At 46.5% G+C, this 27,684-nt stretch overlaps 1 protein-coding gene across 1 annotated transcript in view; it reads left to right on the forward strand.

Moving 5' to 3' along the window:
* Positions 1 to 27,684, forward strand: part of LOC115127078 (receptor-type tyrosine-protein phosphatase mu-like) — a 531,907-nt gene that overhangs the window by 284,276 nt on the left and 219,947 nt on the right. Inside the window, exons 15-17 of the mRNA XM_065006102.1 lie at positions 411 to 485; positions 3,036 to 3,171; positions 8,058 to 8,087. Coding sequence (XP_064862174.1) covers positions 411 to 485; positions 3,036 to 3,171; positions 8,058 to 8,087 — 241 coding nt within the window. The remainder of the gene's footprint in view (positions 1 to 410; positions 486 to 3,035; positions 3,172 to 8,057; positions 8,088 to 27,684) is intronic.

Raw genomic sequence — 27,684 nt, forward strand, 5'->3', positions numbered from 1 at the left:
CTCCCCTCTTCCCTCTCTTTGTCTCTCCCCCTCTCCTTATCCTCTCCATGTCTCTCCCCCTCTCCTTATCCTCTCCATGTCTCTCCCCCTCTCCTCATCCTCTCCATTTCTCTCCCCCTCCCCTCTCTCTGTCTCTCCCCCTCTCCATTTCTCTCTATTTCTCCCCCTCTCCCTCTCCCCTTCTCTCTCATCCTCTCCATTTCTCTCCCTCTCCCTCTCCACTTTCCCTCTCTCTGTCTCTCCCCCTCAACCCACCCTCTCCATTTCTCTATATTTCTCCCCCTCTCCCTCTTCCCACCCTATCCATTTCTCTCCCCCCTTCCCCTCTCCCCACCCTCTCAATTTCTCTCTCAACCTCTCCCCCTCCCCTCACCCCTCTCTGCATGACACTGTGTGCCTCCTCCTCTCAGCTGCCATACTGGTGACCCAGCTCACGACTCCGTACCTCCGCATCGTACCAGCGGCTGGTGACGACCAACTAACAGGTTAGATTCTCTGCTCATGTTTCCAGTAGAGGTTGTAACATGGTTGCAACCTGTTCTCCCAGCCTAAGTGCCTGGTTCTGAGATACTAGTGTACAGCTATAAGGGCTATGTCTATTTCTTCAGTTGTCTGTGTTTTGTTTGTTTTGTTTGTTTTGTTTGTTTTGTTTGTTTTGTTTGTTGTGTTTGTTGTGTTTGTTGTGTTTGTTTTGTTTGTGGTGTTTGTTGTGTTTGTTCTGTTTGTTGTGTTTGTTTTGTTTGTTGTGTTTGTTGTTTTTGTGGTGTTTGTTGTGTTTGTTTTGTTTGTTTTGTTTGTTGTGTTTGTTGTGTTTGTTGTGTTTGTTGTGTTTGTTTTGTTTGTTGTGTTTGTTTTGTTTGTTTTGTTTGTTGTGTTTGTTTTGTTTGTTGTGTTTGTTTTGTTTGTTGTGTTTGTTTTGTTTGTTGTGTTTGTTGTGTTTGTTTTGTTTGTTGTGTTTGTTTTGTTTGTTGTTTTTGTTGTGTTTGTTTTGTTTGTTGTGTTTGTTTTGTTTGTTGTGTTTGTTTTGTTTGTTGTTTTTGTGGTGTTTGTTGTGTTTGTTTTGTTTGTTGTTTTTGTTGTGTTTGTTTTGTTTGTTGTTTTTGTTGTGTTTGTTTTGTTTGTTGTGTTTGTTTTGTTTGTTGTGTTTGTTTTGTTTGTTGTTTTTGTGGTGTTTGTTGTGTTTGTTTTGTTTGTTGTGTTTGTTGTGTTTGTTTTGTTTGTTGTGTTTGTTTTGTTTGTTGTTTTTGTGGTGTTTGTTGTGTTTATTGTGTTTGTTGTGTTTGTTTTGTTTGTTGTGTTTGTTTTGTTTGTGGTGTTTGTTTTGTTTGTGGTGTTTGTTGTGTTTGTTTTGTTTGTTGTGTTTGTTTTGTTTGTGGTGTTTGTGGTGTTTGTTTTGTTTGTTGTGTTTGTTTTGTTTGTGGTGTTTGTTTTGTTTGTGGTGTTTGTTTTGTTTGTTGTGTTTGTGTTTGTTTTGTTTGTGGTGTTTGTTGTGTTTGTTTTGTTTGTTGTGTTTGTTTTGTTTGTGGTGTTTGTTGTGTTTGTTTTGTTTGTTTTTGTGGTGTTTGTGGTGTTTGTTGTGTTTGTTTTGTTTGTTTTTGTGGTGTTTGTGGTGTTTGTTGTGTTTGTTTTGTTTGTTGTGTTTGTTTTGTTTGTGGTGTTTGTTGTGTTTGTTTTGTTTGTTGTGTTTGTTTTGTTTGTGTTTGTTGCGTTTGTGGTGTTTGTTTTGTTTGTTGTGTTTGTTTTGTTTGTGGTGTTTGTTTTGTTTGTTGTGTTTGTGTTTGTTTTGTTTGTGGTGTTTGTGGTGTTTGTTGTGAATAAAAAGTTACTCCAGTACACCTGTACCTATGATGAAGCATCCTCACTGTGTTACAGTACATAAAATACCTCTTTTTCACTTACAATCCTCATGTCATGTGTTGAAACTGGAGATTTTCCTACAGAAGTCAATCCCTTTCATTAAATATGTATAATATTATATCAATAATATCCTATTTTTTCCGTTTGGTATTTAGTGTCTGGTGCTGTAGCTATGACAGGACTAAGCATTCTAAATACATTTTCTCCTGTGTTCTTCATCAGACACAGTAGATCTGTGTATCTTTCCTGACATCCGACACCAATATCCCTAGACTGATACTAGAGGTGTAGTGGAGGGTGGGGAGGGGGGTAATAGTAGCATCCTAAACAGGGCCGTTTGTGTGATATAGTATCGTAGTACTGGTGTGGTTAAAAGACTCATGCAGTAAAATCTCTCTTTTGTTTCATGTATTTGGCCATAGAACTGCTACTGTAACTTGTGTGATTTCTTGAAACCTTAATTCAACCTCCATATGGGGATGAAATGGAGAACCCCCCACCCCCCCACCCCCCACCCCCCCTGCCTGTTTCAGCAGTAAACTGTGTTTTCTTCTATAGGGATTCAACAGTCCACTATATCAATATTCAACTGTTATCGATAACCTATCTTCCCGAAAAAAGTCAATAGAGTCAGTCTAACAGGACATGTTAGAGCAGATTGGTTATAAATACATGTTCTACTGACTGACTGACTGGCTGGTTGGCTGGCTGACTGGTTGGCTGACTGACTGACTGACTGACTGGCTGACTGACTGGCTGGCTGGCTGGTTGGCTGACTGACTGACTGACTGACTGACTGGCTGGCTGGCTGACTGGCTGGCTGACTGCCTTGCTGGCTGGTTGGCTGACTGACTGACTGACTGACTGGCTGACTGGTTGACTGACTGACTGACTGACTGACTGACTGACTGACTGACTGACTGGCTGGCTGACTGACTGGCTGACTGACTGCCTGGCTGACTGGTTGGTTGGCTGGCTGGCTGGCTGGCTGGCTGGCTGGCTGGCTGACTGGTTGGCTGACTGGCTGGCTGACTGGCTGGCTGACTGTAACACCAGGAGCCATTGAGACATTACACCTCATGTTTAGAAAGATAGATGTGTTTGTCTACTTGTTGTTGTTTATGTTGTTTGTTTGTTGATGTTGTTTGTTTATTGTTGTTGTGATGTTGATAATATAGGAGCGGCCACCCATAAGCCTGACGCGGTAGAGCCAGAGAAACAGACTGACCATACAGTGAAGATAGCCGGAGTCATCGCTGGCATCCTCCTCTTCGTCATTATCTTCCTCGGGGTCGTCCTCCTCATGAAGAAAAGGTCAGCCATTTTGTATAAGTGCTACATGTTGTGTTTTACCACTACGATGCCAATTTGACACAGTCAGGCAAACTGCCGAGAACTAACATTTAGTTTACACATTATTCCATAAACACAATATGAGATAAATTTGGACATCTAGTCTCTAAGAACAAGACTTTTGTTGTTACTCCCGACAATACTCCCTATTCGGTTTTTCGCCCTCAAAAGAGCAGTGGCAGCATCACTGTCGAATGTAAATAATTAATTTGATTATTGTTGATACGCTACATTACGGCTGTTTACGGCTAAATGAGAAACAGTTTGCTGTGAAAGATGAATGTCTCCAAGGCCCCATCATACAACAGGCATTAAACTAACCCCAACCCCATTCAATGACACTGGGTTGGAGATAGGAGGAAAAGGGAGAGGCCTATAGAAGGGAAGATAAAGAATAGGAGATAAGTAGGAAATAATGAGAGAGAGAGAGAGAGAGAGAGCGAGAGCCTAGAGAGAGAGAGAGCCGAGAGAGAGAGAGCCTAGAGAGAGAGAGAGAGAGCTAGAGAGAGAGCCTAGAGAGAGAGAAAGAGAGAGCCTAGAGAGAGAGAGAGAGCCTAGAGAGAGAGAGAGAGAGCCTAGAGAGAGAGAGAGAGAGCCTAGAGAGAGAGAGAGAAAGAGAGAGCCTAGAGAGAGACAGAGCCTAGAGAGAGAGAGAGAGAGCCTAGAGAGAGAGAGAGAGCCTAGAGAGAGAGAGAGACTAGAGAGAGAGAGAGAGAGAGAGAGAGAGATAACCTAGAGAGAGAGAGAGAGCCTAGAGAGAGAGAGAGAGAGCCTAGAGAGAGAGAGAGCCTAGAGAGAGAGAGAGAGAGCCTAGAGAGAGAGAGAGATAACCTAGAGAGAGAGCCTAGAGAGAGAGAGAGAGAGAGAGAGAGCCTAGAGAGAGAGAGATAACCTAGAGAGAGAGCCTAGAGAGAGAGAGAGAGAGAGAGAGAGCCTAGAGAGAGAGAGATAACCTAGAGAGAGAGCCTAGAGAGAGAGAGAGAGAGAGAGATAACCTAGAGAGAGAGCCTAGAGAGAGAGAGAGAGAGAGAGAGAGCCTAGAGAGAGAGAGATAACCTAGAGAGAGAGCCTAGAGAGAGAGAGAGAGAGAGAGAGAGAGATAACCTAGAGAGAGAGCCTAGAGAGAGAGAGAGAGAGAGAGAGAGCCTAGAGAGAGAGAGATAACCTAGAGAGAGAGCCTAGAGAGAGAGAGAGAGAGAGAGAGAGACTAGAGAAAGATCAAATCCCCGAGCTGACAAGGTAAAAATCTGAACTAGGCAGTTAACCCATTGTTTCCCGGTAGGCCGTCATTGTAAATGCGAATTTGTTCTTAATTGACGTGCCTAGTTAAGAAACAGAAAAAAAGGTGAGGCAAGGAGAGAGATTTTCTATATGTACTGTAGCTTCAGGTACTATAGATACTATACGGGAGGAGGGCTCCAGGTACTATAGATACTATACGGGAGGAGGGCTTCAGGTACTATAGATACTATACGGGAGGAGGGCTTCAGGTACTATAGATACTATACGGGAGGAGGGCTTCAGGTACTATAGATACTATACGGGAGGAGGGATTCAGGTACTATAGATACTATACGGGAGGAGGGCTTCAGGTACTATAGATACTATACGGGAGGAGGGCTTCAGGTACTATAGATACTATACGGGAGGAGGGCTTCAGGTACTATAGATACTATACGGGAGGAGGGCTTCAGGTACTATAGATACTATACGGGAGTAGGGCTTCAGGTACTATAGATACTATACGGGAGGAGGGCTTCAGGTACTATAGATACTATACGGGAGGAGGGCTTCAGGTACTATAGATACTATACGGGAGGAGGGCTTCAGGTACTATACGGGAGGAGGGCTTCAGGTACTATAGATACTATACGGGAGGAGGGCTTCAGGTACTATACGGGAGGAGGGCTCCAGGTACTATAGATACTATACGGGAGGAGGGCTTCAGGTACTATACGGGAGGAGGGCTCCAGGTACTATAGATACTATACGGGAGGAGGGATTCAGGTATTATAGATACTATACGGGAGGAGGGATTCAGGTATTATATATACTATACGGGAGGAGGGCTTCTCCTCGTCTCCAATCTGGGAAGATGAAGCTCAGCAAATATCAAAGTTCTTCTGTATACACCCAGGCCTGAAATATCCCAACGTCAGTTTATTGACATTTTACCTTGTCGTTGTTGTGTTGTCCATAATATAGGAGCGGCCATAAACCTGACGCGGTATTTCTCTACATGAGTTGGGTTGTGCTCTGAAGATGATGTCCCAAATGACACACTACTCCCTGTATAGGGCACTACTGATGGTCAACAGTAGTGCACTATATAGTGAATATGGTTACATTTGAGACGCAAACTAGTTTACTGCATTCAGTATCTGTACCGAAAGGAATGCCGAGGCGGAAAACGCCTTGACAACAGCGAGGAGGGGGAGGGGCGGGGAGGGGGGGGGGACTACTTTATTGTCTGTACAATTCCAACCTGAACTTTTAGATTGATGTCTGTGTAGAACATGTACACGTTCTATATTTCTGTTCTACGATCATTTACCATTTGACATTGCTTGAGAGTGTGTTTTGTTACGGTGTGAGTTAATAAAACAGTCGTGGTATTTCATTTTAAATTATTTTCTGTTTTGCCTTATTTAAATGAGAGAGAGAGAGAGAGAGACGGTCAGGGAGATGAATTCATTGTTATCCATTATGATCTCATTTAGAATCATTCTCTTAGAATTACAACCATGTTAAGAAATTCTAAGTTCTGATTTAGAACTGACCTCGGAGGTTAAAATGTTTCATTTCCCTTTCGTCTACAGATGGTGACAAAATGCAGGCCTCCAATAGCCTGGTAGTGTTGTTAGCCCAGTGTTCATTTAGCTGCGGCGAACACCCCGACAAATACCAAAACAGGAAAACATATAGCGTTTGTAATGAGATGGAAGTGTAATGGATGATTTGTGTACATGTATGTGTACATGGCAGAAGGATCATTCTGCAACAGGTAGCCTAGTGGTTTGAACGAAAGGTTGCTGGTTTGAATCCCCGAGCCAACAAGTTTTTTTTTTTTTTTTTCTGCATCCGAATCGACTTAATTGGCTATTTTCGGTTTAATGGCCTTGGTGCCCTGGCTAATTGCCTTGGTGCCCTGGCTAATTGCCTTGGTGCCCTGGCTAATTGCCTTGGTGCCTTGGCTAATGGCCTTGGTGCCCTGGCTAATTGCCTTGGTGCCCTGGCTAATTGCCTTGGTGCCCTGGCTAATGGCCTTGGTGCCCTGGCTAATGGCCTTGGTGCCCTGGCTAATTGCCTTGGTGCCCTGGCTAATTGCCTTGGTGCCCTGGCTAATGGCCTTGGTGCCCTGGCTAATGGCCTTGGTGCCCTGGCTAATTGCCTTGGTGCCCTGGCTAATTGCCTTGGTGCCCTGGCTAATGGCCTTGGTGCCCTGGCTAATTGCCTTGGTGCCCTGGCTAATTGCCTTGGTGCCCTGGCTAATTGCCTTGGTGCCCTGGCTAATGGCCTTGGTGCCCTGGCTAATGGCCTTGGTGCCCTGGCTAATGGCCTTGGTGCCCTGGCTAATTGCCTTGGTGCCCTGGCTAATTGCCTTGGTCACCCTTAAAACACCACGTGGCCTTGCCACTAAAATCACACTATTCTATACATATATCTACAACAGAGAGAACAAAAGCAGAACTCTGTTGTAATATCAGTGGGATATATATATATATACTGATATTACAACAGATATATATATACGAAGAGGCAGCATGCAGAAATATATGTGACATCAGTGTTTAACACGTCTTATACAGAACGGCTTTCTTTGTATAAATTAGCTGGTTCCGAGTTACCAACATGACCTGTAGTCCAAATGTATGAGCATGTGTCTGTCTATCTCGACCAAGAGTCAGTGTACATAACACCAAGCTACCACCTTGCTCCCTTCTACCTTAATGTTTCCCTTCTACATAACTGTCTGTCTGCCTGCCTGTCTGTCTGTCTGTCTGTCTGTCTGTCTGTCTGTCTGTCTGTCTGTCTGTCTGTCTGTCTGTCTGTCTGCCTGTCTGCCTGTCTGTCTGTCTGTCTGTCTGTCTGTCTCTCTGTCTGTCTGTCTGCCTGTCTGTCTGTCTGTCTGTCTGTCTGTCTGTCTGTCTGTCTGTCTGTCTGTCCGCCTGTCTGTCTGCCTGTCTGTCTGTCTGTCTGTCTGTCTGTCTGTCTGTCTGTCTGTCTGTCTGTCTGTCTGTCTGTCTGCCTCTCTGTATGTCTGTCTGCCTGTCTGTCTGTCTGTCTGCCTGCCTGCCTCTCTGCCTGTCTGCCAGTCTGTATGCCTGTCTGTCTGCCTCTCTGCCTGCCTGCCTGTCTGTCTGCCTGCCTGTCTGCCTGCCTCTCTGCCTGTCTGTCTGCCTCTCTGTCTGCCTGTCTGTCTGCCTCTCTGCCTGCCTGTCTGTCTGCCTGTCTGTCTGCCTCTCTGCCTGCCTGCCTGTCTGTCTGTCTGCCTCTCTGCCTGTCTGCCTGTCTGTCTGCCTCTCTGCCTGCCTGCCTGTCTGTCTGCCTGTCTGTCTGCCTCTCTGTCTGTCTGCCTGTCTGTCCGCCTCTCTGCCTGTCTGCCTCTCTGCCTGCCTGCCTGTCTGTCTGCCTGCCTGTCTGTCTGCCACCCACCACATCTGTTTTTTGTCCATTTTATCAATTTTTTCTAACATTAATATATATTTACTTTTTCTTTCCTTCATTTCATGTTCCGTCCCTCCGTCCCGCCGTCCTCCACTGCTTATATCCAACCACCACCTCACCTAACCACGTCCCACCTCATCTACCACGTACCACCTCACCTACCACGTACCACTGGGCAGAAGAACCTACCACTCCTACACTTACTATCTGTAAGTAAACAGTTCAACGTAACAGTGTTGGTGCTTTTGCTTTATGACCGTTTATCATCGAGACCTCTCGTGCACGAGAGAGACCTGGGTCCGTGCACGAGAGAGACCTGGTTCCGTGCACGAGAGAGACCTGGGTCCGTGCACGAGAGAGACCTGGTTCCGTGCACCAGAGAGACCTGGTTCCGTGCACGAGAGAGACCTGGGTCCGTGCACGAGAGAGACCTGGGTCCGTGCACGAGAGAGACCTGGGTCCGTGCACGAGAGAGACCTGGGTCCGTGCACGAGAGAGACCTGGGTCCGTGCACGAGAGAGACGTGGGTCCGTGCACGAGAGAGACCTGGGTCCGTGCACGAGAGAGACCTGGGTCCGTGCACGAGAGAGACCTGGGTCCGTGCACGAGAGAGACCTGGGTCCGTGCACGAGAGAGACGTGGGTCCGTCCACGAGAGAGACCTGGGTCCGTGCACGAGAGAGACCTGGGTCCGTGCACGAGAGAGACGTGGGTCCGTGCACGAGAGAGACCTGGGTCCGTGCACGAGAGAGACCTGGGTCCGTGCACGAGAGAGACGTGGGTCCGTGCACGAGAGAGACCTGGGTCCGTGCACGAGAGAGACCTGAGTCCGTGCACGAGAGAAACCATTACATTCTCATCTGTTTCACAGACCTGAGTCCGTGCACGAGAGAGACCTGAGTCCGTGCACGAGAGAAACCATGACATTCTCATCTGTTTCACAGACCTGATTCCGTGCACGAGAGAGACCTGAGTCGTGCACGAGAGAAACCATGACATTCTCATCTGTTTCACAGACCTGAGTCCGTGCACGAGAGAAACCATGACATTCTCATCTGTTTCACAGACCTGAGTCCGTGCACGAGAGAAACCATGACATTCTCATCTGTTTCACAGACCTGAGTCCGTGCACGAGAGAAACCTTGACATTCTCATCTGTTTCACAGACCTGAGTCTGTGCACGAGAGAAACCATGACATTCTCATCTGTTTCACAGACCTGAGTCCGTGCACGAGAGAAACCATGACATTCTCAACTTTTTCACAGACCTGGGTTGAACTCCTTGAGATACGTTTGATTGAATATTCCCCTGTACAGTAAAAAGCGAATTGTCTCCAAAGTACCTCAGTATTTGCATGAGAAGAACCATGTCATTCCAATGTCTACCATGATTTAGTTTCTGACAGAGATTCTGAAGGACTCTTATATTTTCCATGGGTCCTCTGTCTCAGTCGGTAGAGCATGGGTCCTCTGTCTCAGTCAGTAGAGCATGGGTCCTCTGTCTCAGTAGGTAGAGCATGGGTCCTGTGGTTCAGTAGGTAGAGCATGGGTCCTCTGTCTCAGTCAGTAGAGCATGGGTCCTCTGTCTCAGTCAGTAGTTCATGGGTCCTCTGTCTCAGTCAGTAGAGCATGGGTCCTCGGTCTCAGTCAGTAGAGCATGGGTCCTGTGTCTCAGTCAGTAGAGCATGGGTCCTGTGTCTCAGTCAGTAGAGCATGGGTCCTCTGTCTCAGTCAGTAGAGCATGGGTCCTGTGTCTCAGTCAGTAGAGCATGGGTCCTGTGTCTCAGTCAGTAGAGCATGGTTCCTGTGTCTCAGTCAGTAGAGCATGGGTCCTCTGTCTCAGTCAGTAGAGCATGGGTCCTGTGTCTCAGTCAGTAGAGCATGGGTCCTCTGTCTCAGTCAGTAGAGCATGGGTCCTCTGTCTCAGTCAGTAGAGCATGGGTCCTGTGTCTCAGTCAGTAGAGCATGGGTCCTCTGTCTCAGTCAGTAGAGCATGGGTCCTCTGTCTCAGTCAGTAGAGCATGGGTCCTGTGTCTCAGTCAGTAGAGCATGGGTCCTCTGTCTCAGTCAGTAGAGCATGGGTCCTCTGTCTCAGTCAGTAGAGCATGGGTCCTGTGTCTCAGTCAGTAGAGCATGGGTCCTCTGTCTCAGTCAGTAGAGCATGGGTCCTCTGTCTCAGTCAGTAGAGCATGGGTCCTCTGTCTCAGTCAGTAGAGCATGGGTCCTCTGTCTCAGTCAGTAGAGCATGGGTCCTGTGTCTCAGTAGGTAGAGCATGGGTCCTCTGTCTCAGTCAGTAGAGCATGGGTCCTGTGTCTCAGTAGGTAGAGCATGGGTCCTCTGTCTCAGTCAGTAGAGCATGGGTCCTGTGTCTCAGTAGGTAGAGCATGGGTCCTGTGTCTCAGTAGGTAGAGCATGGGTCCTCTGTCTCAGTCAGTAGAGCATGGGTCCTGTGTCTCAGTCAGTAGAGCATGGGTCCTGTGTCTCAGTCAGTAGAGCATGGGTCCTGTGTCTCAGTCAGTAGAGCATGGGTCCTCTGTCTCAGTCAGTAGAGCATGGGTCCTCTGTCTCAGTCAGTAGAGCATGGGTCCTCTGTCTCAGTCAGTAGAGCATGGGTCCTGTGTCTCAGTAGGTAGAGCATGGGTCCTCTGTCTCAGTCAGTAGAGCATGGGTCCTGTGTCTCAGTAGGTAGAGCATGGGTCCTCTGTCTCAGTCAGTAGAGCATGGGTCCTGTGTCTCAGTAGGTAGAGCATGGGTCCTGTGTCTCAGTCAGTAGAGCATGGGTCCTGTGTCTCAGTCAGTAGAGCATGGGTCCTGTGTCTCAGTAGGTAGAGCATGGGTCCTGTGTCTCAGTCAGTAGAGCATGGGTCCTGTGTCTCAGTCAGTAGAGCATGGGTCCTGTGTCTCAGTCAGTAGAGCATGGGTCCTGTGGTTCAGTAGGTAGAGCATGGGTCCTGTGTCTCAGTCAGTAGAGCATGGGTCCTGTGTCTCAGTCAGTAGAGCATGGGTCCTGTGTCTCAGTCGGTAGAGCATGGGTCCTCTGTCTCAGTAGGTAGAGCATGGGTCCTCTGTCTCAGTCAGTAGAGCATGGGTCCTCTGTCTCAGTCAGTAGAGCATGGGTCCTCTGTCTCATTAGGTAGAGCATGGGTCCTCTGTCTCAGTCAGTAGAGCATGGGTCCTGTGTCTCAGTCAGTAGAGCATGGGTCCTGTGTCTCAGTCAGTAGAGCATGGGTCCTGTGTCTCAGTCAGTAGAGCATGGGTCCTGTGTCTCAGTCAGTAGAGCATGGGTCCTCTGTCTCAGTCAGTAGAGCATGGGTCCTCTGTCTCAGTCAGTAGAGCATGGGTCCTCGGTCTCAGTCAGTAGAGCATGGGTCATCTGTCTCAGTAGGTAGAGCATGGGTCCTCTGTCTCAGTCAGTAGAGCATGGGTCCTCTGTCTCAGTCAGTAGAGCATGGGTCCTCTGTCTCAGTCAGTAGAGCATGGGTCCTCTGTCTCAGTCAGTAGAGCATGGGTCCTCTGTCTCAGTCAGTAGAGCATGGGTCCTCGGTCTCAGTCAGTAGAGCATGGGTCCTGTGTCTCAGTAGGTAGAGCATGGGTCCTCTGTCTCAGTCAGTAGAGCATGGGTCCTCTGTCTCAGTAGGTAGAGCATGGGTCCTCGGTCTCAGTCAGTAGAGCATGGGTCCTGTGTCTCAGTAGGTAGAGCATGGGTCCTCTGTCTCAGTCAGTAGAGCATGGGTCCTGTGTCTCAGTAGGTAGAGCATGGGTCCTCTGTCTCAGTCAGTAGAGCATGGGTCCTCGGTCTCAGTCAGTAGAGCATGGGTCCTCTGTCTCAGTAGGTAGAGCATGGGTCCTGTGGTTCAGTAGGTAGAGCATGGGTCCTCTGTCTCAGTCAGTAGAGCATGGGTCCTCTGTCTCAGTCAGTAGTTCATGGGTCCTCTGTCTCAGTCAGTAGAGCATGGGTCCTCGGTCTCAGTCAGTAGAGCATGGGTCCTGTGTCTCAGTCAGTAGAGCATGGGTCCTGTGTCTCAGTCAGTAGAGCATGGGTCCTCTGTCTCAGTCAGTAGAGCATGGGTCCTCTGTCTCAGTCAGTAGAGCATGGGTCCTGTGTCTCAGTCAGTAGAGCATGGGTCCTGTGTCTCAGTCAGTAGAGCATGGTTCCTGTGTCTCAGTCAGTAGAGCATGGGTCCTCTGTCTCAGTCAGTAGAGCATGGGTCCTGTGTCTCAGTCAGTAGAGCATGGGTCCTCTGTCTCAGTCAGTAGAGCATGGGTCCTCTGTCTCAGTCAGTAGAGCATGGGTCCTGTGTCTCAGTCAGTAGAGCATGGGTCCTCTGTCTCAGTCAGTAGAGCATGGGTCCTCTGTCTCAGTCAGTAGAGCATGGGTCCTGTGTCTCAGTCAGTAGAGCATGGGTCCTCTGTCTCAGTCAGTAGAGCATGGGTCCTCTGTCTCAGTCAGTAGAGCATGGGTCCTGTGTCTCAGTCAGTAGAGCATGGGTCCTCTGTCTCAGTCAGTAGAGCATGGGTCCTGTGTCTCAGTCAGTAGAGCATGGGTCCTCTGTCTCAGTCAGTAGAGCATGGGTCCTCTGTCTCAGTCAGTAGAGCATGGGTCCTCTGTCTCAGTCAGTAGAGCATGGGTCCTCTGTCTCAGTCAGTAGAGCATGGGTCCTGTGTCTCAGTCAGTAGAGCATGGGTCCTGTGTCTCAGTAGGTAGAGCATGGGTCCTCTGTCTCAGTCAGTAGAGCATGGGTCCTGTGTCTCAGTAGGTAGAGCATGGGTCCTCTGTCTCAGTCAGTAGAGCATGGGTCCTGTGTCTCAGTAGGTAGAGCATGGGTCCTGTGTCTCAGTAGGTAGAGCATGGGTCCTCTGTCTCAGTCAGTAGAGCATGGGTCCTGTGTCTCAGTCAGTAGAGCATGGGTCCTGTGTCTCAGTCAGTAGAGCATGGGTCCTGTGTCTCAGTCAGTAGAGCATGGGTCCTCTGTCTCAGTCAGTAGAGCATGGGTCCTCTGTCTCAGTCAGTAGAGCATGGGTCCTCTGTCTCAGTCAGTAGAGCATGGGTCCTGTGTCTCAGTAGGTAGAGCATGGGTCCTCTGTCTCAGTCAGTAGAGCATGGGTCCTGTGTCTCAGTAGGTAGAGCATGGGTCCTCTGTCTCAGTCAGTAGAGCATGGGTCCTGTGTCTCAGTAGGTAGAGCATGGGTCCTGTGTCTCAGTCAGTAGAGCATGGGTCCTGTGTCTCAGTCAGTAGAGCATGGGTCCTGTGTCTCAGTAGGTAAAGCATGGGTCCTGTGTCTCAGTCAGTAGAGCATGGGTCCTGTGTCTCAGTCAGTAGAGCATGGGTCCTGTGTCTCAGTCAGTAGAGCATGGGTCCTGTGGTTCAGTAGGTAGAGCATGGGTCCTGTGTCTCAGTCAGTAGAGCATGGGTCCTGTGTCTCAGTCAGTAGAGCATGGGTCCTGTGTCTCAGTCGGTAGAGCATGGGTCCTCTGTCTCAGTAGGTAGAGCATGGGTCCTCTGTCTCAGTCAGTAGAGCATGGGTCCTCTGTCTCAGTCAGTAGAGCATGGGTCCTCTGTCTCATTAGGTAGAGCATGGGTCCTCTGTCTCAGTCAGTAGAGCATGGGTCCTGTGTCTCAGTCAGTAGAGCATGGGTCCTGTGTCTCAGTCAGTAGAGCATGGGTCCTGTGTCTCAGTCAGTAGAGCATGGGTCCTGTGTCTCAGTCAGTAGAGCATGGGTCCTCTGTCTCAGTCAGTAGAGCATGGGTCCTCTGTCTCAGTCAGTAGAGCATGGGTCCTCGGTCTCAGTCAGTAGAGCATGGGTCATCTGTCTCAGTAGGTAGAGCATGGGTCCTGTGGTTCAGTAGGTAGAGCATGGGTCCTCTGTCTCAGTCAGTAGAGCATGGGTCCTCTGTCTCAGTCAGTAGAGCATGGGTCCTCTGTCTCAGTCAGTAGAGCATGGGTCCTCTGTCTCAGTCAGTAGAGCATGGGTCCTCTGTCTCAGTCAGTAGAGCATGGGTCCTCGGTCTCAGTCAGTAGAGCATGGGTCCTGTGTCTCAGTAGGTAGAGCATGGGTCCTCTGTCTCAGTCAGTAGAGCATGGGTCCTCTGTCTCAGTAGGTAGAGCATGGGTCCTCGGTCTCAGTCAGTAGAGCATGGGTCCTGTGTCTCAGTAGGTAGAGCATGGGTCCTCTGTCTCAGTCAGTAGAGCATGGGTCCTGTGTCTCAGTAGGTAGAGCATGGGTCCTCTGTCTCAGTCAGTAGAGCATGGGTCCTCGGTCTCAGTCAGTAGAGCATGGGTCCTGTGTCTCAGTCAGTAGAGCATGGGTCCTGTGTCTCAGTCAGTAGAGCATGGGTCCTCTGTCTCAGTCAGTAGAGCATGAGTCCTCTGTCTCAGTCAGTAGAGCATGGGTCCTGTGTCTCAGTCAGTAGAGCATGGGTCCTGTGTCTCAGTCAGTAGAGCATGGGTCCTGTGTCTCAGTCGGTAGAGCATGGGTCCTGTGGTTCAGTCAGTAGAGCATGGGTCCTGTGGTTCAGTCAGTAGAGCATGGGTCCTCTGTCTCAGTCAGTAGAGCATGGGTCCTGTGTCTCAGTCAGTAGAGCATGGGTCCTCTGTCTCAGTCAGTAGAGCATGGGTCCTCTGTCTCAGTCAGTAGAGCATGGGTCCTCTGTCTCAGTCAGTAGAGCATGGGTCCTCTGTCTCAGTCAGTAGAGCATGGGTCCTGTGGTTCAGTCAGTAGAGCATGGCGTTTGTTTATGATTTCCACTGGGGCAACCCATATGTAAAATGTGTTTTAAAAGTATGATCGTAAATTGCTTTAGGATAAATGTGGCTGCTAAACGGCATACGATAGACCCCGGATGAATCCACTCGGATACTTTCCACATGACCCAACGCAGGAGCCTCTCCCATAGAGAAGAGGGTAGGACTCGGTATATTTCCAAATCATTATCATCGTAGTCATGTGACTACTTTCAAACTGCTCCACGACTGCTACAAACAGATAGAGGGGTGTGTTCATAATGGAATCCTAATTACCCATGTACCCTGGTCAAACGTAGTCCACTATGTAGGGAATAGGGTGGTCTAACAGGCTCTGTTATAGTGCTGCCTGCTGTAGTGATAAGGACAGGACGGAGAGACGGATGGAGGGAGGGAGAGAGAGAGAGAGGTGATGGAGAGGGAGGGAGAGAGAGAGGTGATGGAGAGGGAGAGAGAGAGAGAGGTGATGGAGAGAGAGAGAGAAAGGTGATGGAGAGAGAGAGAGAGAGAGAGAGGTGATGGAGAGAGAGAGAGGTGATGGAGAGGGAGAGAGAGGTGATGGAGAGGGAGAGAGAGAGAGAGAGGTGATGGAGAGGGAGAGAGAGAGGTGATGGAGAGAGAGAGAGAGAGAGGTGATGGAGAGAGAGAGAGAAGGGGAGAGAGGAGGGTGGGAGACAACAGCCTCTTGCCGCTCATTTTCATTATGCTTAATGCTAGTCGTTTTACACAACAAACGAGGGTCAGAGACGTTCCCATGTGAAATGCATGAGGGGAACCAAGTTCTCTCTCCCTCTCCATCACCTCTCTATCTCTCCCTCTCAATCACCTCTCTATCTCTCCCTCTCCATCACCTCTCTCTCTCTCCCTCTCCATCACCTCTCTCTCTCTCCCTCTCCATCACCTCTCTCTCTCTCCCTCTCCATCACCTCTCTATCTCTCCCTCTCCATCACCTCTCTATCTCTCCCTCTCCATCACCTCTCTCTCTCCCTCTCCATCACCTCTCTCTCTCCCTCTCCATCACCTCTCTATCTCTCCCTCTCCATCACCTCTCTATCTCTCCCTCTCAATCACCTCTCTATCTCTCCCTCACCTCTCTATCTCTCCCTCTCCATCACCGCTCTCTCTCTCCCTCTCCATCACCTCCTCTATCTCTCCATCACCTTTCTCTCTATCACCTCTCTATCTCTCCCTCTCCATCACCTCTCTATCTCTCCCTCTCCATCACCTTTCTCTCTCTCCCTGTCCCTCCCTCTCTCTTTGTCTCTTTCACCTCATTCTCTCCCTCTTCATCATCTCTCCCCCCCCTCTCTTTGTCTCCATCGCCTCTCTCTCTCGCTCTCTCTCCCTCTTTATCCTCTCTCTCTCTCTCTCTCTCTCTCTCCCTCTTTATCCCCTCTCTCTCTCTCTCTCTCTCTCTCTACCCCCCTCTCTTTGTCTCCATCGCCTCTCTCTCTCTCTCTCTCCCTCTTTATCCCCTCTCTCTCTCTCTCTCTCCCTCTTTATTATACCCCCTCTCTCTCTCGCTCTCTCTCTCTCTCTCGCTCTCTCGCTCTCTCTCTCTCTCTCGCTCTCTCGCTCTCTCTCTCTCTCTCTTATATACCTTCCCCTCGTCCTCATTGTCAGTATTGTGTGTGTGTGTTTTAAGGATGCAGGTATATAAGCGATTACATTGAGGAGGATTACTTGAATGTATTACATGCCCTTATAAGTACACAGAGACGGATATATAGTAGGCCGACATTAACCCCTGATATGAAGACAGCCAGTACATTAACCCCTGATATGAATAACACAGCCAGTACATTAACCCCTGATATGAATAACACAGCCAGTACATTAACCCCTGATATGAATAACACAGCCAGTACATTAACCCCTGATATGAATAACACAGCCAGTACATTATCCCCTGATATGAAGACAGCCAGTACATTAACCCCTGATATAAATAACACAGCCAGTACATTAACCCCTGATATGAATAACACAGCCAGTACATTAACCCCTGATATGAATAACACAGCCAGTACATTAACCCCTGATATGAATAACACAGCCAGTACATTAAACCCTGATATGAATAACACGGCCAGTACATTCACCCCTGATATGAAGACAGCCAGTACATTAACCCCTGATATAAATAAGACAGCCAGTACATTAACCCCTGATATGAATAACACAGCCAGTACATTAACCCCTGATATGAATAACACAGCCAGTACATTAACCCCTGATATGAATAACACAGCCAGTACATTATCCCCTGATATGAAGACAGCCAGTACATTAACCCCTGATATGAATAAGACAGCCAGTACATTAACCCCTGATATGAATAACACAGCCAGTACATTAACCCCTGATATGAATAAGACAGCCAGTACATTAACCCCTGATATGAAGACAGCCAGTACATTAACTCCTGATATGAAGACAGCCAGTACACTAACCCCTGATATGAATGAGACAGCCAGTACATTAACCCCTGATATGAAGACAGCCAGTACATTATCCCCTGATATGAAGACAGCCAGTACATTAACCCCTGATATGAAGACAGCCAGTACATTAACCCCTGATATAAATAACACAGCCAGTACATTAACCCCTGATATGAATAACACAGCCAGTACATTATCCCCTGATATGAATAACACAGCCAGTACATTATCCCCTGATATGAATAACACAGCCAGTACATTATCCCCTGATATGAATAAGACAGCCAGTACAATAACCCCTGATATGAAGACAGCCAGTACATTAACCCCTGATATGAATAACACAGCCAGTACATTAACCCCTGATATGAATAACACAGCCAGTACATTAACCCCTGATATGAATAACACAGCCAGTACATTAACCCCTGATATGAATAACACAGCCAGTACATTATCCCCTGATATGAAGACAGCCAGTACATTAACCCCTGATATAAATAACACAGCCAGTACATTAACCCCTGATATGAATAACACAGCCAGTACATTAACCCCTGATATGAATAACACAGCCAGTACATTAACCCCTGATATGAATAACACAGCCAGTACATTAAACCCTGATATGAATAACACGGCCAGTACATTCACCCCTGATATGAAGACAGCCAGTACATTAACCCCTGATATAAATAAGACAGCCAGTACATTAACCCCTGATATGAATAACACAGCCAGTACATTAACCCCTGATATGAATAACACAGCCAGTACATTAACCCCTGATATGAATAACACAGCCAGTACATTATCCCCTGATATGAAGACAGCCAGTACATTAACCCCTGATATGAATAAGACAGCCAGTACATTAACCCCTGATATGAATAACACAGCCAGTACATTAACCCCTGATATGAATAAGACAGCCAGTACATTAACCCCTGATATGAAGACAGCCAGTACATTAACTCCTGATATGAAGACAGCCAGTACACTAACCCCTGATATGAATGAGACAGCCAGTACATTAACCCCTGATATGAAGACAGCCAGTACATTATCCCCTGATATGAAGACAGCCAGTACATTAACCCCTGATATGAAGACAGCCAGTACATTAACCCCTGATATAAATAACACAGCCAGTACATTAACCCCTGATATGAATAACACAGCCAGTACATTATCCCCTGATATGAATAACACAGCCAGTACATTATCCCCTGATATGAATAACACAGCCAGTACATTATCCCCTGATATGAATAAGACAGCCAGTACAATAACCCCTGATATGAAGACAGCCAGTACATTAACTCCTGATATGAAGACAGCCAGTACACTAACCCCTGATATGAATGAGACAGCCAGTACATTAACCCCTGATATGAAGACAGCCAGTACATTATCCCCTGATATGAAGACAGCCAGTACATTAACCCCTGATATGAAGACAGCCAGTACATTAACCCCTGATATAAATAACACAGACAGTACATTAACCCCTGATATGAATAACACAGCCAGTACATTAACCCCTGATATGAATAACACAGCCAGTACATTAACCCCTGATATGAATAACACAGCCAGTACATTAACCCCTGATATGAAGACAGCCAGTACATTAACCCCTGATATAAATAAGACAGCCAGTACATTAACCCCTGATATGAATAACACAGCCAGTACATTATCCCCTGATATGAATAACACAGTCAGTACATTAACCCCTGATATGAATAACACAGCCAGTACATTAACCCCTGATATGAATAACACAGCCAGTACATTAACCCCTGATATGAATAACACAGCCAGTACATTATCCCCTGATATGAATAACACAGCCAGTACATTATCCCCTGATATGAATAACACAGCCAGTACATTATCCCCTGATATGAAGACAGCCAGTACATTAACCCCTGATATGAATAAGACAGCCAGTACATTAACCCCTGATATGAAGACAGCCAGTACATTAACTCCTGATATGAAGACAGCCAGTACACTAACCCCTGATATGAATGAGACAGCCAGTACATTAACCCCTGATATGAAGACAGCCAGTACATTAACCCCTGATATGAAGACAGCCAGTACATTAACCCCTGATATGAAGACAGCCAGTACATTAACCCCTGATATGAAGACAGCCAGTACATTAACCCCTGATATGAATAAGACAGCCAGTACATTAACCCCTGATATGAAGACAGCCAGTACATTAACCCCTGATATGAATAACACAGCCAGTACATTAACCCCTGATATGAATAACACAGCCAGTACATTAACCCCTGATATGAAGACAGCCAGCCAGTACATTAACCCCTGATATGAATTAGACAGCCAGTACATTAACCCCTGATATGAATAACACAGCCAGTACATTAACCCCTGATATGAATAACACAGCCAGTACATTAACCCCTGATATGAATAACACAGCCAGTACATTAACCCCTGATATGAATGAGACAGCCAGTACATTATCCCCTGATATGAAGACAGCCAGTACATTAACCCCTGCTATGAAGACAGCCAGTACATTAACCCCTGATATGAATAACACAGCCAGTACATTATCCCCTGATATGAAGACAGCCAGTACATTAACCCCTGATATGAATAACACAGCCAGTACATTAACCCCTGATATAAATAACACAGCCAGTACATTAACCCCCGATATGAATAAGACAGCCAGTACATTAACCCCTGATATGAATAACACAGCCAGTACATTAACCCCTGATATGAATAACACAGCCAGTACATTATCCCCTGATATGAAGACAGCCAGTACATTATCCCCTGATATGAATAACACAGCCATTACATTAACCCCTGATATGAATAACACAGCCAGTACATTAACCCCTGATATGAAGACAGCCAGTACATTAACCCCTGATATGAGTAAGACAGCCAGTACATTAACCCCTGATATGAAGACAGCCAGTACATTATCCCCTGATATGAATAACACAGCCAGTACATTAACCCCTGATATGAAGACAGCCAGTACATTAACCCCTGATATGAATAAGACAGCCAGTACATTAACCCCTGATATGAATAAGACAGCCAGTACATTAACCCCTGATATGAAGACAGCCAGTACATTAACTCCTGATATGAAGACAGCCAGTACACTAACCCCTGATATGAATGAGACAGCCAGTACATTAACTCCTGATATGAAGACAGCCAGTACATTAACCCCTGATATGAAGACAGCCAGTACATTAACCCCTGATATGAAGACAGCCAGTACATTAACCCCTGATATGAAGACAGCCAGTACATTAACCCCTGATATGAATAACACAGCCAGTACATTAACCCCTGATATGAATGACACAGCCAGTACATTAACCCCTGATATGAAGACAGCCAGCCAGTACATTAACCCCTGATATGAATAACACAGCCAGTACATTAACCCCTGATATAAATAACACAGCCAGTACATTAACCCCCGATATGAATAAGACAGCCAGTACATTAACCCCTGATATGAATAACACAGCCAGTACATTAACCCCTGATATGAATAACACAGCCAGTACATTATCCCCTGATATGAAGACAGCCAGTACATTATCCCCTGATATGAATAACACAGCCATTACATTAACCCCTGATATGAATAACACAGCCAGTACATTAACCCCTGATATGAAGACAGCCAGTACATTAACCCCTGATATGAGTAAGACAGCCAGTACATTAACCCCTGATATGAAGACAGCCAGTACATTATCCCCTGATATGAATAACACAGCCAGTACATTAACCCCTGATATGAAGACAGCCAGTACATTAACCCCTGATATGAATAAGACAGCCAGTACATTAACCCCTGATATGAATAACACAGCCAGTACATTATCCCCTGATATGAAGACAGCCAGTACATTAACCCCTGATATGAAGACAGCCAGTACATTAACCCCTGATATGAATAACACAGCCAGTACATTATCCCCTGATATGAAGACAGCCAGTACATTAACCCCTGATATGAATAACACAGCCAGTACATTAACCCCCAATATGAATAAGACAGCCAGTACATTAACCCCTGATATGAATAACACAGCCAGTACATTAACCCCTGATATGAATAACACAGCCAGTACATTATCCCCTGATATGAAGACAGCCAGTACATTATCCCCTGATGTGAATAACACAGCCATTACATTAACCCCTGATATGAATAACACAGCCAGTACATTAACCCCTGATATGAAGACAGCCAGTACATTAACCCCTGATATGAAGACAGCCAGTACATTAACCCCTGATATGAAGACAGCCAGTACATTAACCCCTGATATGAATGACACAGCCAGTACATTAACCCCTGATATGAAGACAGCCAGCCAGTACATTAACCCCTGATATGAATAACACAGCCAGTACATTAACCCCTGATATAAATAACACAGCCAGTACATTAAACCCTGATATGAAGACAGCCAGTACATTAACCCCTGATATGAATAACACAGCCAGTACATTAACCCCTGATATGAATGACACAGCCAGTACATTAACCCCTGATATGAAGACAGCCAGCCAGTACATTAACCCCTGATATGAATAACACAGCCAGTACATTAACCCCTGATATAAATAACACAGCCAGTACATTAACCCCCGATATGAATAAGACAGCCAGTACATTAACCCCTGATATGAATAACACAGCCAGTACATTAACCCCTGATATGAATAACACAGCCAGTACATTATCCCCTGATATGAAGACAGCCAGTACATTATCCCCTGATATGAATAACACAGCCATTACATTAACCCCTGATATGAATAACACAGCCAGTACATTAACCCCTGATATGAAGACAGCCAGTACATTAACCCCTGATATGAGTAAGACAGCCAGTACATTAACCCCTGATATGAAGACAGCCAGTACATTATCCCCTGATATGAATAACACAGCCAGTACATTAACCCCTGATATGAAGACAGCCAGTACATTAACCCCTGATATGAATAAGACAGCCAGTACATTAACCCCTGATATGAATAACACAGCCAGTACATTATCCCCTGATATGAAGACAGCCAGTACATTAACCCCTGATATGAATAACACAGCCAGTACATTAACCCCCGATATAAATAACACAGCCAGTACATTAACCCCCAATATGAATAAGACAGCCAGTACATTAACCCCTGATATGAATAACACAGCCAGTACATTAACCCCTGATATGAATAACACAGCCAGTACATTATCCCCTGATATGAAGACAGCCAGTACATTATCCCCTGATATGAATAACACAGCCATTACATTAACCCCTGATATGAATAACACAGCCAGTACATTAACCCCTGATATGAAGACAGCCAGTACATTAACCCCTGATATGAGTAAGACAGCCAGTACATTAACCCCTGATATGAAGACAGCCAGTACATTAACCCCTGATATGAAGACAGCCAGTACATTAACCCCTGATATGAATAACACAGCCAGTACATTAACCCCTGATATGAAGACAGCCAGTACATTAACCCCTGATATGAATAAGACAGCCAGTACATTAACCCCTGATATGAAGACAGCCAGTACATTAACCCCTGATATGAATAACACAGCCCGTACATTATCCCCTGATATGAATAACACAGCCAGTACATTATCCCCTGATATGAACACAGCTAGTACATTAACCCCTGATATGAAGACAGCCAGTACATTATCCCCTGATATGAAGACAGCCAGTACATTATCCCCTGATATGAACACAGCCAGTACATTAACCCCTGATATGAAGACAGCCAGTACATTAACCCCTGATATGAATAAGACAGCCAGTACATTAACCCCTGATATGAAGACAGCCAGTACATTAACCCCTGATATGAAGACAGCCAGTACATTAACCCCTGATATGAAGACAGCCAGTACATTAACCCCTGATATGAATGAGACAGCCAGTACATTAACCCCTGATATGAAGACAGCCAGTACATTAACCCCTGATATGAATAACACAGCCAGTACATTAACCCCTGATATGAATAACACAGCCAGTACATTAAGAAGACAGCCAGTACATTAACCCCTGATATGAAGACAGCCAGTACATTAACCCCTGATATGAAGACAGCCAGTACATTATCCCCTGATATGAATAACACAGCCAGTACATTAACCCCTGATATGAAGACAGCCAGTACATTAACCCCTGATATGAAGACAGCCAGTACATTAACCCCTGATATGAAGACAGCCAGTACATTAACCCCTGATATGAAGACAGCCAGTACATTATCCCCTGATATGAATAACACAGCCAGTACATTAACCGCTATCGAGAATTAATGAGTCATATGTTTGACACTATGAAGCCTTGAGGATCTGTAGATATGCTTTAAGGTTTCTGTTCCGTTCTGAGACGTGAGGATGTGTGTGTGTGTGTGTGTGTGTGTGTGTGTGTGTGTGTGTGTGTGTGTGTGTGTGTGTGCGTGTGTGTGTGTGTGCGTGTACGGTTAGTGTTGTCATTACATCAAGAACAAGAGACAGAGGTTAAGCCCCTCCCTATAGTTTTGATTTGATTTGATCCCTCTCCCCCAGCTATCACCCTGCTGTCAATGGAGCCCAACCCCTCTCACCCTGCTATCTCCCTGCCTGTCATTGGAATCCAATACGGGCAACAAGACCATTTACCCCCCCAAGGACGCACAGCCTCACTACGCCAATATACTGACAATTAGGAAGAGGAGAACGATAGAGGGCGGAGGGAGAAAAGGAGAGAGGGGGAGGGAGAGAGAGAGGGAAAGATACAGAGAGGAAGAGGAGACAAGAGAGAGAGGTGATGATGGGGGGGAAGAGAGGGGATGAAGAAGAGAGATAGAGGAGATGAAGAGGGAGAGAGAGAGGGGATGAAGAGGGAGAGAGAGAGGTGAGAGATGATGATGGAGAGAGGAGAGGGAGAGAGAGAGGTGATGGAGAGGGAGAGAGCGGTGATGGAGAGAGAGAGAGAGAGGGATGGAGAGAGAGAGAGAGAGAGAGAGAGAGAGAGAGAGGGGGATGGAGAGGGAGAGTTAGAGAGGTGATTGAGAGGGAGAGATAGAGAGGTGATGGAGAGGGAGAGATAGAGAGGTGATGGAGAGATAGCGAGGTGATTGAGAGAGAGAGAGAGAGAGAGAGAGAGAGGTGATGGAGAGGGAGAGATAGAGAGGTGATGGAGAGGGAGAGATAGAGAGGTGATTGAGAGGGAGAGATAGAGAGGTGATGGAGAGGGAGAGATAGAGAGGTGATGGAGAGGGAGAGAGAACTTGGTTCCCCTCATGCATTTCACATGGGAGCGTCTCTGACCCTCGTTTGTTGTGTAAAACGACTAGCATTAAGCATAATGAAAATGAGCGGCAAGAGGCTGTTGTCTCCCACCCTCCTCTTTCCCCTTCTCTCTCTCCCTCCCTCCATCCGTCTCTCCGTCCTGTCCTTATCACTACAGCAGGCAGCACTATAACAGAGCCTGTTAGACTATGGGCTGCGTACCAAATGCCACCCTATTCCCTATGGGCACTGGTCAACAAATGGTGCACTACAAAGGGAGTTTAGTGCCATTTGGGAAGCATAGTGTTTAGCAGAATGTGCTGAGTGCACTAGCACCTTCATTAAAACCTACAAGGCTACCTGAACGTTGAGCAAGAATCATATTAATTGGTACAAGACCGTGTACGTGTTTTTTTTTCTGACAATCTCTGCATTCTGATGAGAGAGGAGAGGAGAGGAGAGGAGAGGAGAAGAAGAGGAGAGGAGAGGAGAGGAGAGGAGAGGAGAGGAGAGGAGAGGAGAGGAGAGGAGAGGAGAGGAGGAGAACAATTGAATGGGATGGCACTAAGAGCTAGAACAATGGAATGGGATGGTACTAAGAGCTAGAACAATGGAATGGGATGGTACTAAGAGCTAGAACAATGGAATGGGATGGCACTAAGAGCTAGAACAATGGAATGGGATGGTACTAAGAGCTAGAACAATGAAATGGGATGGTACTAAGAGCTAGAACAATGGAATGGGATGGTACTAAGAGCTAGAACAATGGAATGGGATGGTACTAAGAGCTAGAACAATGGAATGGGATGGTACTAAGAGCTAGAACAATGGAATGGGATGGTACTAAGAGCTAGAACAATGGAATGGGATGGCACTAAGAGCTAGAACAATGGAATGGGATGGTACTAAGAGCTAGAACAATGGAATGGGATGGTACTAAGAGCTAGAACAATGGAATGGGATGGCACTAAGAGCTAGAACAATGGAATGGGATGGTACTAAGAGCTAGAACAATGGAATGGGATGGTACTAAGAGCTAGAGCAATGGAAAGGGATGGTTCTAAGAGCTAGAACAATGGAATGGGATGGTACTAAGAGCTAGAACAATGGAATGGGATGGCACTAAGAGCTAGAACAATGGAATGGGATGGTACTAAGAGCTAGAACAATGGAATGGGATGGTACTAAGAGCTAGAACAATGGAAAGGGATGGTACTAAGAGCTAGAACAATGGAATGGGATGGTACTAAGAGCTAGAACAATGGAATGGGATGGCACTAAGAGCTAGAACAATGGAATGGGATGGTACTAAGAGCTAGAACAATGGAATGGGATGGTACTAAGAGCTAGAACAATGGAAAGGGATGGTACTAAGAGCTAGAACAATGGAATGGGATGGCACTAAGAGCTAGAACAATGGAATGGGATGGTACTAAGAGCTAGAACAATGGAATGGGATGGTACTAAGAGCTAGAACAATGGAAAGGGATGGTACTAAGAGCTAGAACAATGGAATGGGATGGCACTAAGAGCTAGAACAATGGAATGGGATGGCACTAAGACCTAGAACAATGGAATGGGATGGTACTAATGGTCTGATTATAGTCTCTTCTATAGAGAATGGTCTGATTATAGTCTCTTCTATAGAGAATGGTCTGATTATAGTCTCTTCTATAGAGAATGATCTGATTATAGTATATTCTATAGAGAATGATCTGATTATAGTCTCTTCTATAGAGAATGGTCTAATTATAGTCTCTTCTATAGAGAATGGTCTGATTATAGTCTCTTCTATAGAGAATGGTCTGATTATAGTCTCTTCTATAGAGAATGGTCTGATTATAATGTCTTCTATAGAGAATGGTCTGATTATAGTCTATTCTATAGAGAATGGTCTGATTATAGTCTCTTCTATAGAGAATGGTCTGATTATAATGTCTTCTATAGAGAATGGTCTGATTATAGTCTCTTCTATAGAGAATGGTCTGATTATAGTCTCTTCTATAGAGAATGGTCTGATTGTAGTCTATTTTATATATAACGGTCTTATTATAGAAATTGTACAATGTTCACACATAATATTACATGATGATTTCAGTTTGAGGTATTGGGGGGTTGGATACATGTTCCGTTCGACGTTATGAAGAAGCCGTTGTTTATAAAGGTGACACGTTGATCTGAGCTTCTGGAAAACCAGGTCAGTGTCCGTCGTTTGGCTGTGTTATTTTACCAGGTAAGTTGGCCGGGAACACATCCCCATTTACAGCAACGACCTGGGGAACAGCTACAAGCGGAGAGGAATGAGCCAATTGGATGTTGGGGATGATTAGGTGGCCATGATGGTCAGATTGGGAATTTAGTCAGGACACCAGGGGTTAACAACACTACTCTTACGATAAGTGCCGTGGGATCTTTAGTGACCACAGATAGTCGCGACTGTCAGAGTCTAGGTGATGTGGGTAAGGCGGAGTCGGACTCAGGACACAGAGATGAGTAATAATGGTAACTTTACTCAAAAATAATCTTCCTACAAGGAGAACGAAAAGCCAGAATCACATCAACGAGACAACTGACAACAATAAACAGGCACAAATGGCTCCAGAGGGTTTAAATAGGGAAATAATTCAAACGAAATGGGAACCAGGTGTGTACAATCTAGACAAAAATAAATGTAGATCGGTGGAGGCTAGAAATCGGGTGACGTCGACCGCCAAACGCCACCCACTTCGGCGGAATTCGTGACAGCGACAACTGTTTAACGTCCCTTCCGAGAGCACTCTACAAAGGGCAATATCCCCAATCACTGCCCTGGGGCAGGAAAGAGTGCTTCCTACTCCACTTCCAGCAGCATCTGGTCTCCCATCCAGGACCAACCCTGCTTAGCTTCAGAGGTCAGCCAGCTGTGGGACGCGGGGTGGTCTCCCATCCAGGACCAACCCTGCTTAGCTTCAGAGGTCAGCCAGCTGTGGGACGCGGGGTGGTCTCCCATCCAGGACCAACCCTGCTTAGCTTCAGAGGTCAGCCAGCTGTGGGACGCGGGGTGGTCTCCCATCCAGGACCAAACCTGCTTAGCTTCAGAGGTCAGCCAGCTGTGGGACGCGGGGTGGTCTCCCATCCATGACCAACCCTGCTTAGCTTCAGAGGTCAGCCAGTTGTGAGGACGCGGAGTGGTCTCCCATCCAGGACCAACCCTGCTTAGCTTCAGAGGTCAGCCAGTTGTGAGGACGCGGAGTGGTCTCCCATCCAGGACCAACCCTGCTTAGCTTCAGAGGTCA

The sequence above is a fragment of the Oncorhynchus nerka genome, linkage group LG20 (assembly GCF_034236695.1).
Source record: "Oncorhynchus nerka isolate Pitt River linkage group LG20, Oner_Uvic_2.0, whole genome shotgun sequence".
Classification (NCBI taxonomy): domain Eukaryota; kingdom Metazoa; phylum Chordata; class Actinopteri; order Salmoniformes; family Salmonidae; genus Oncorhynchus; species Oncorhynchus nerka.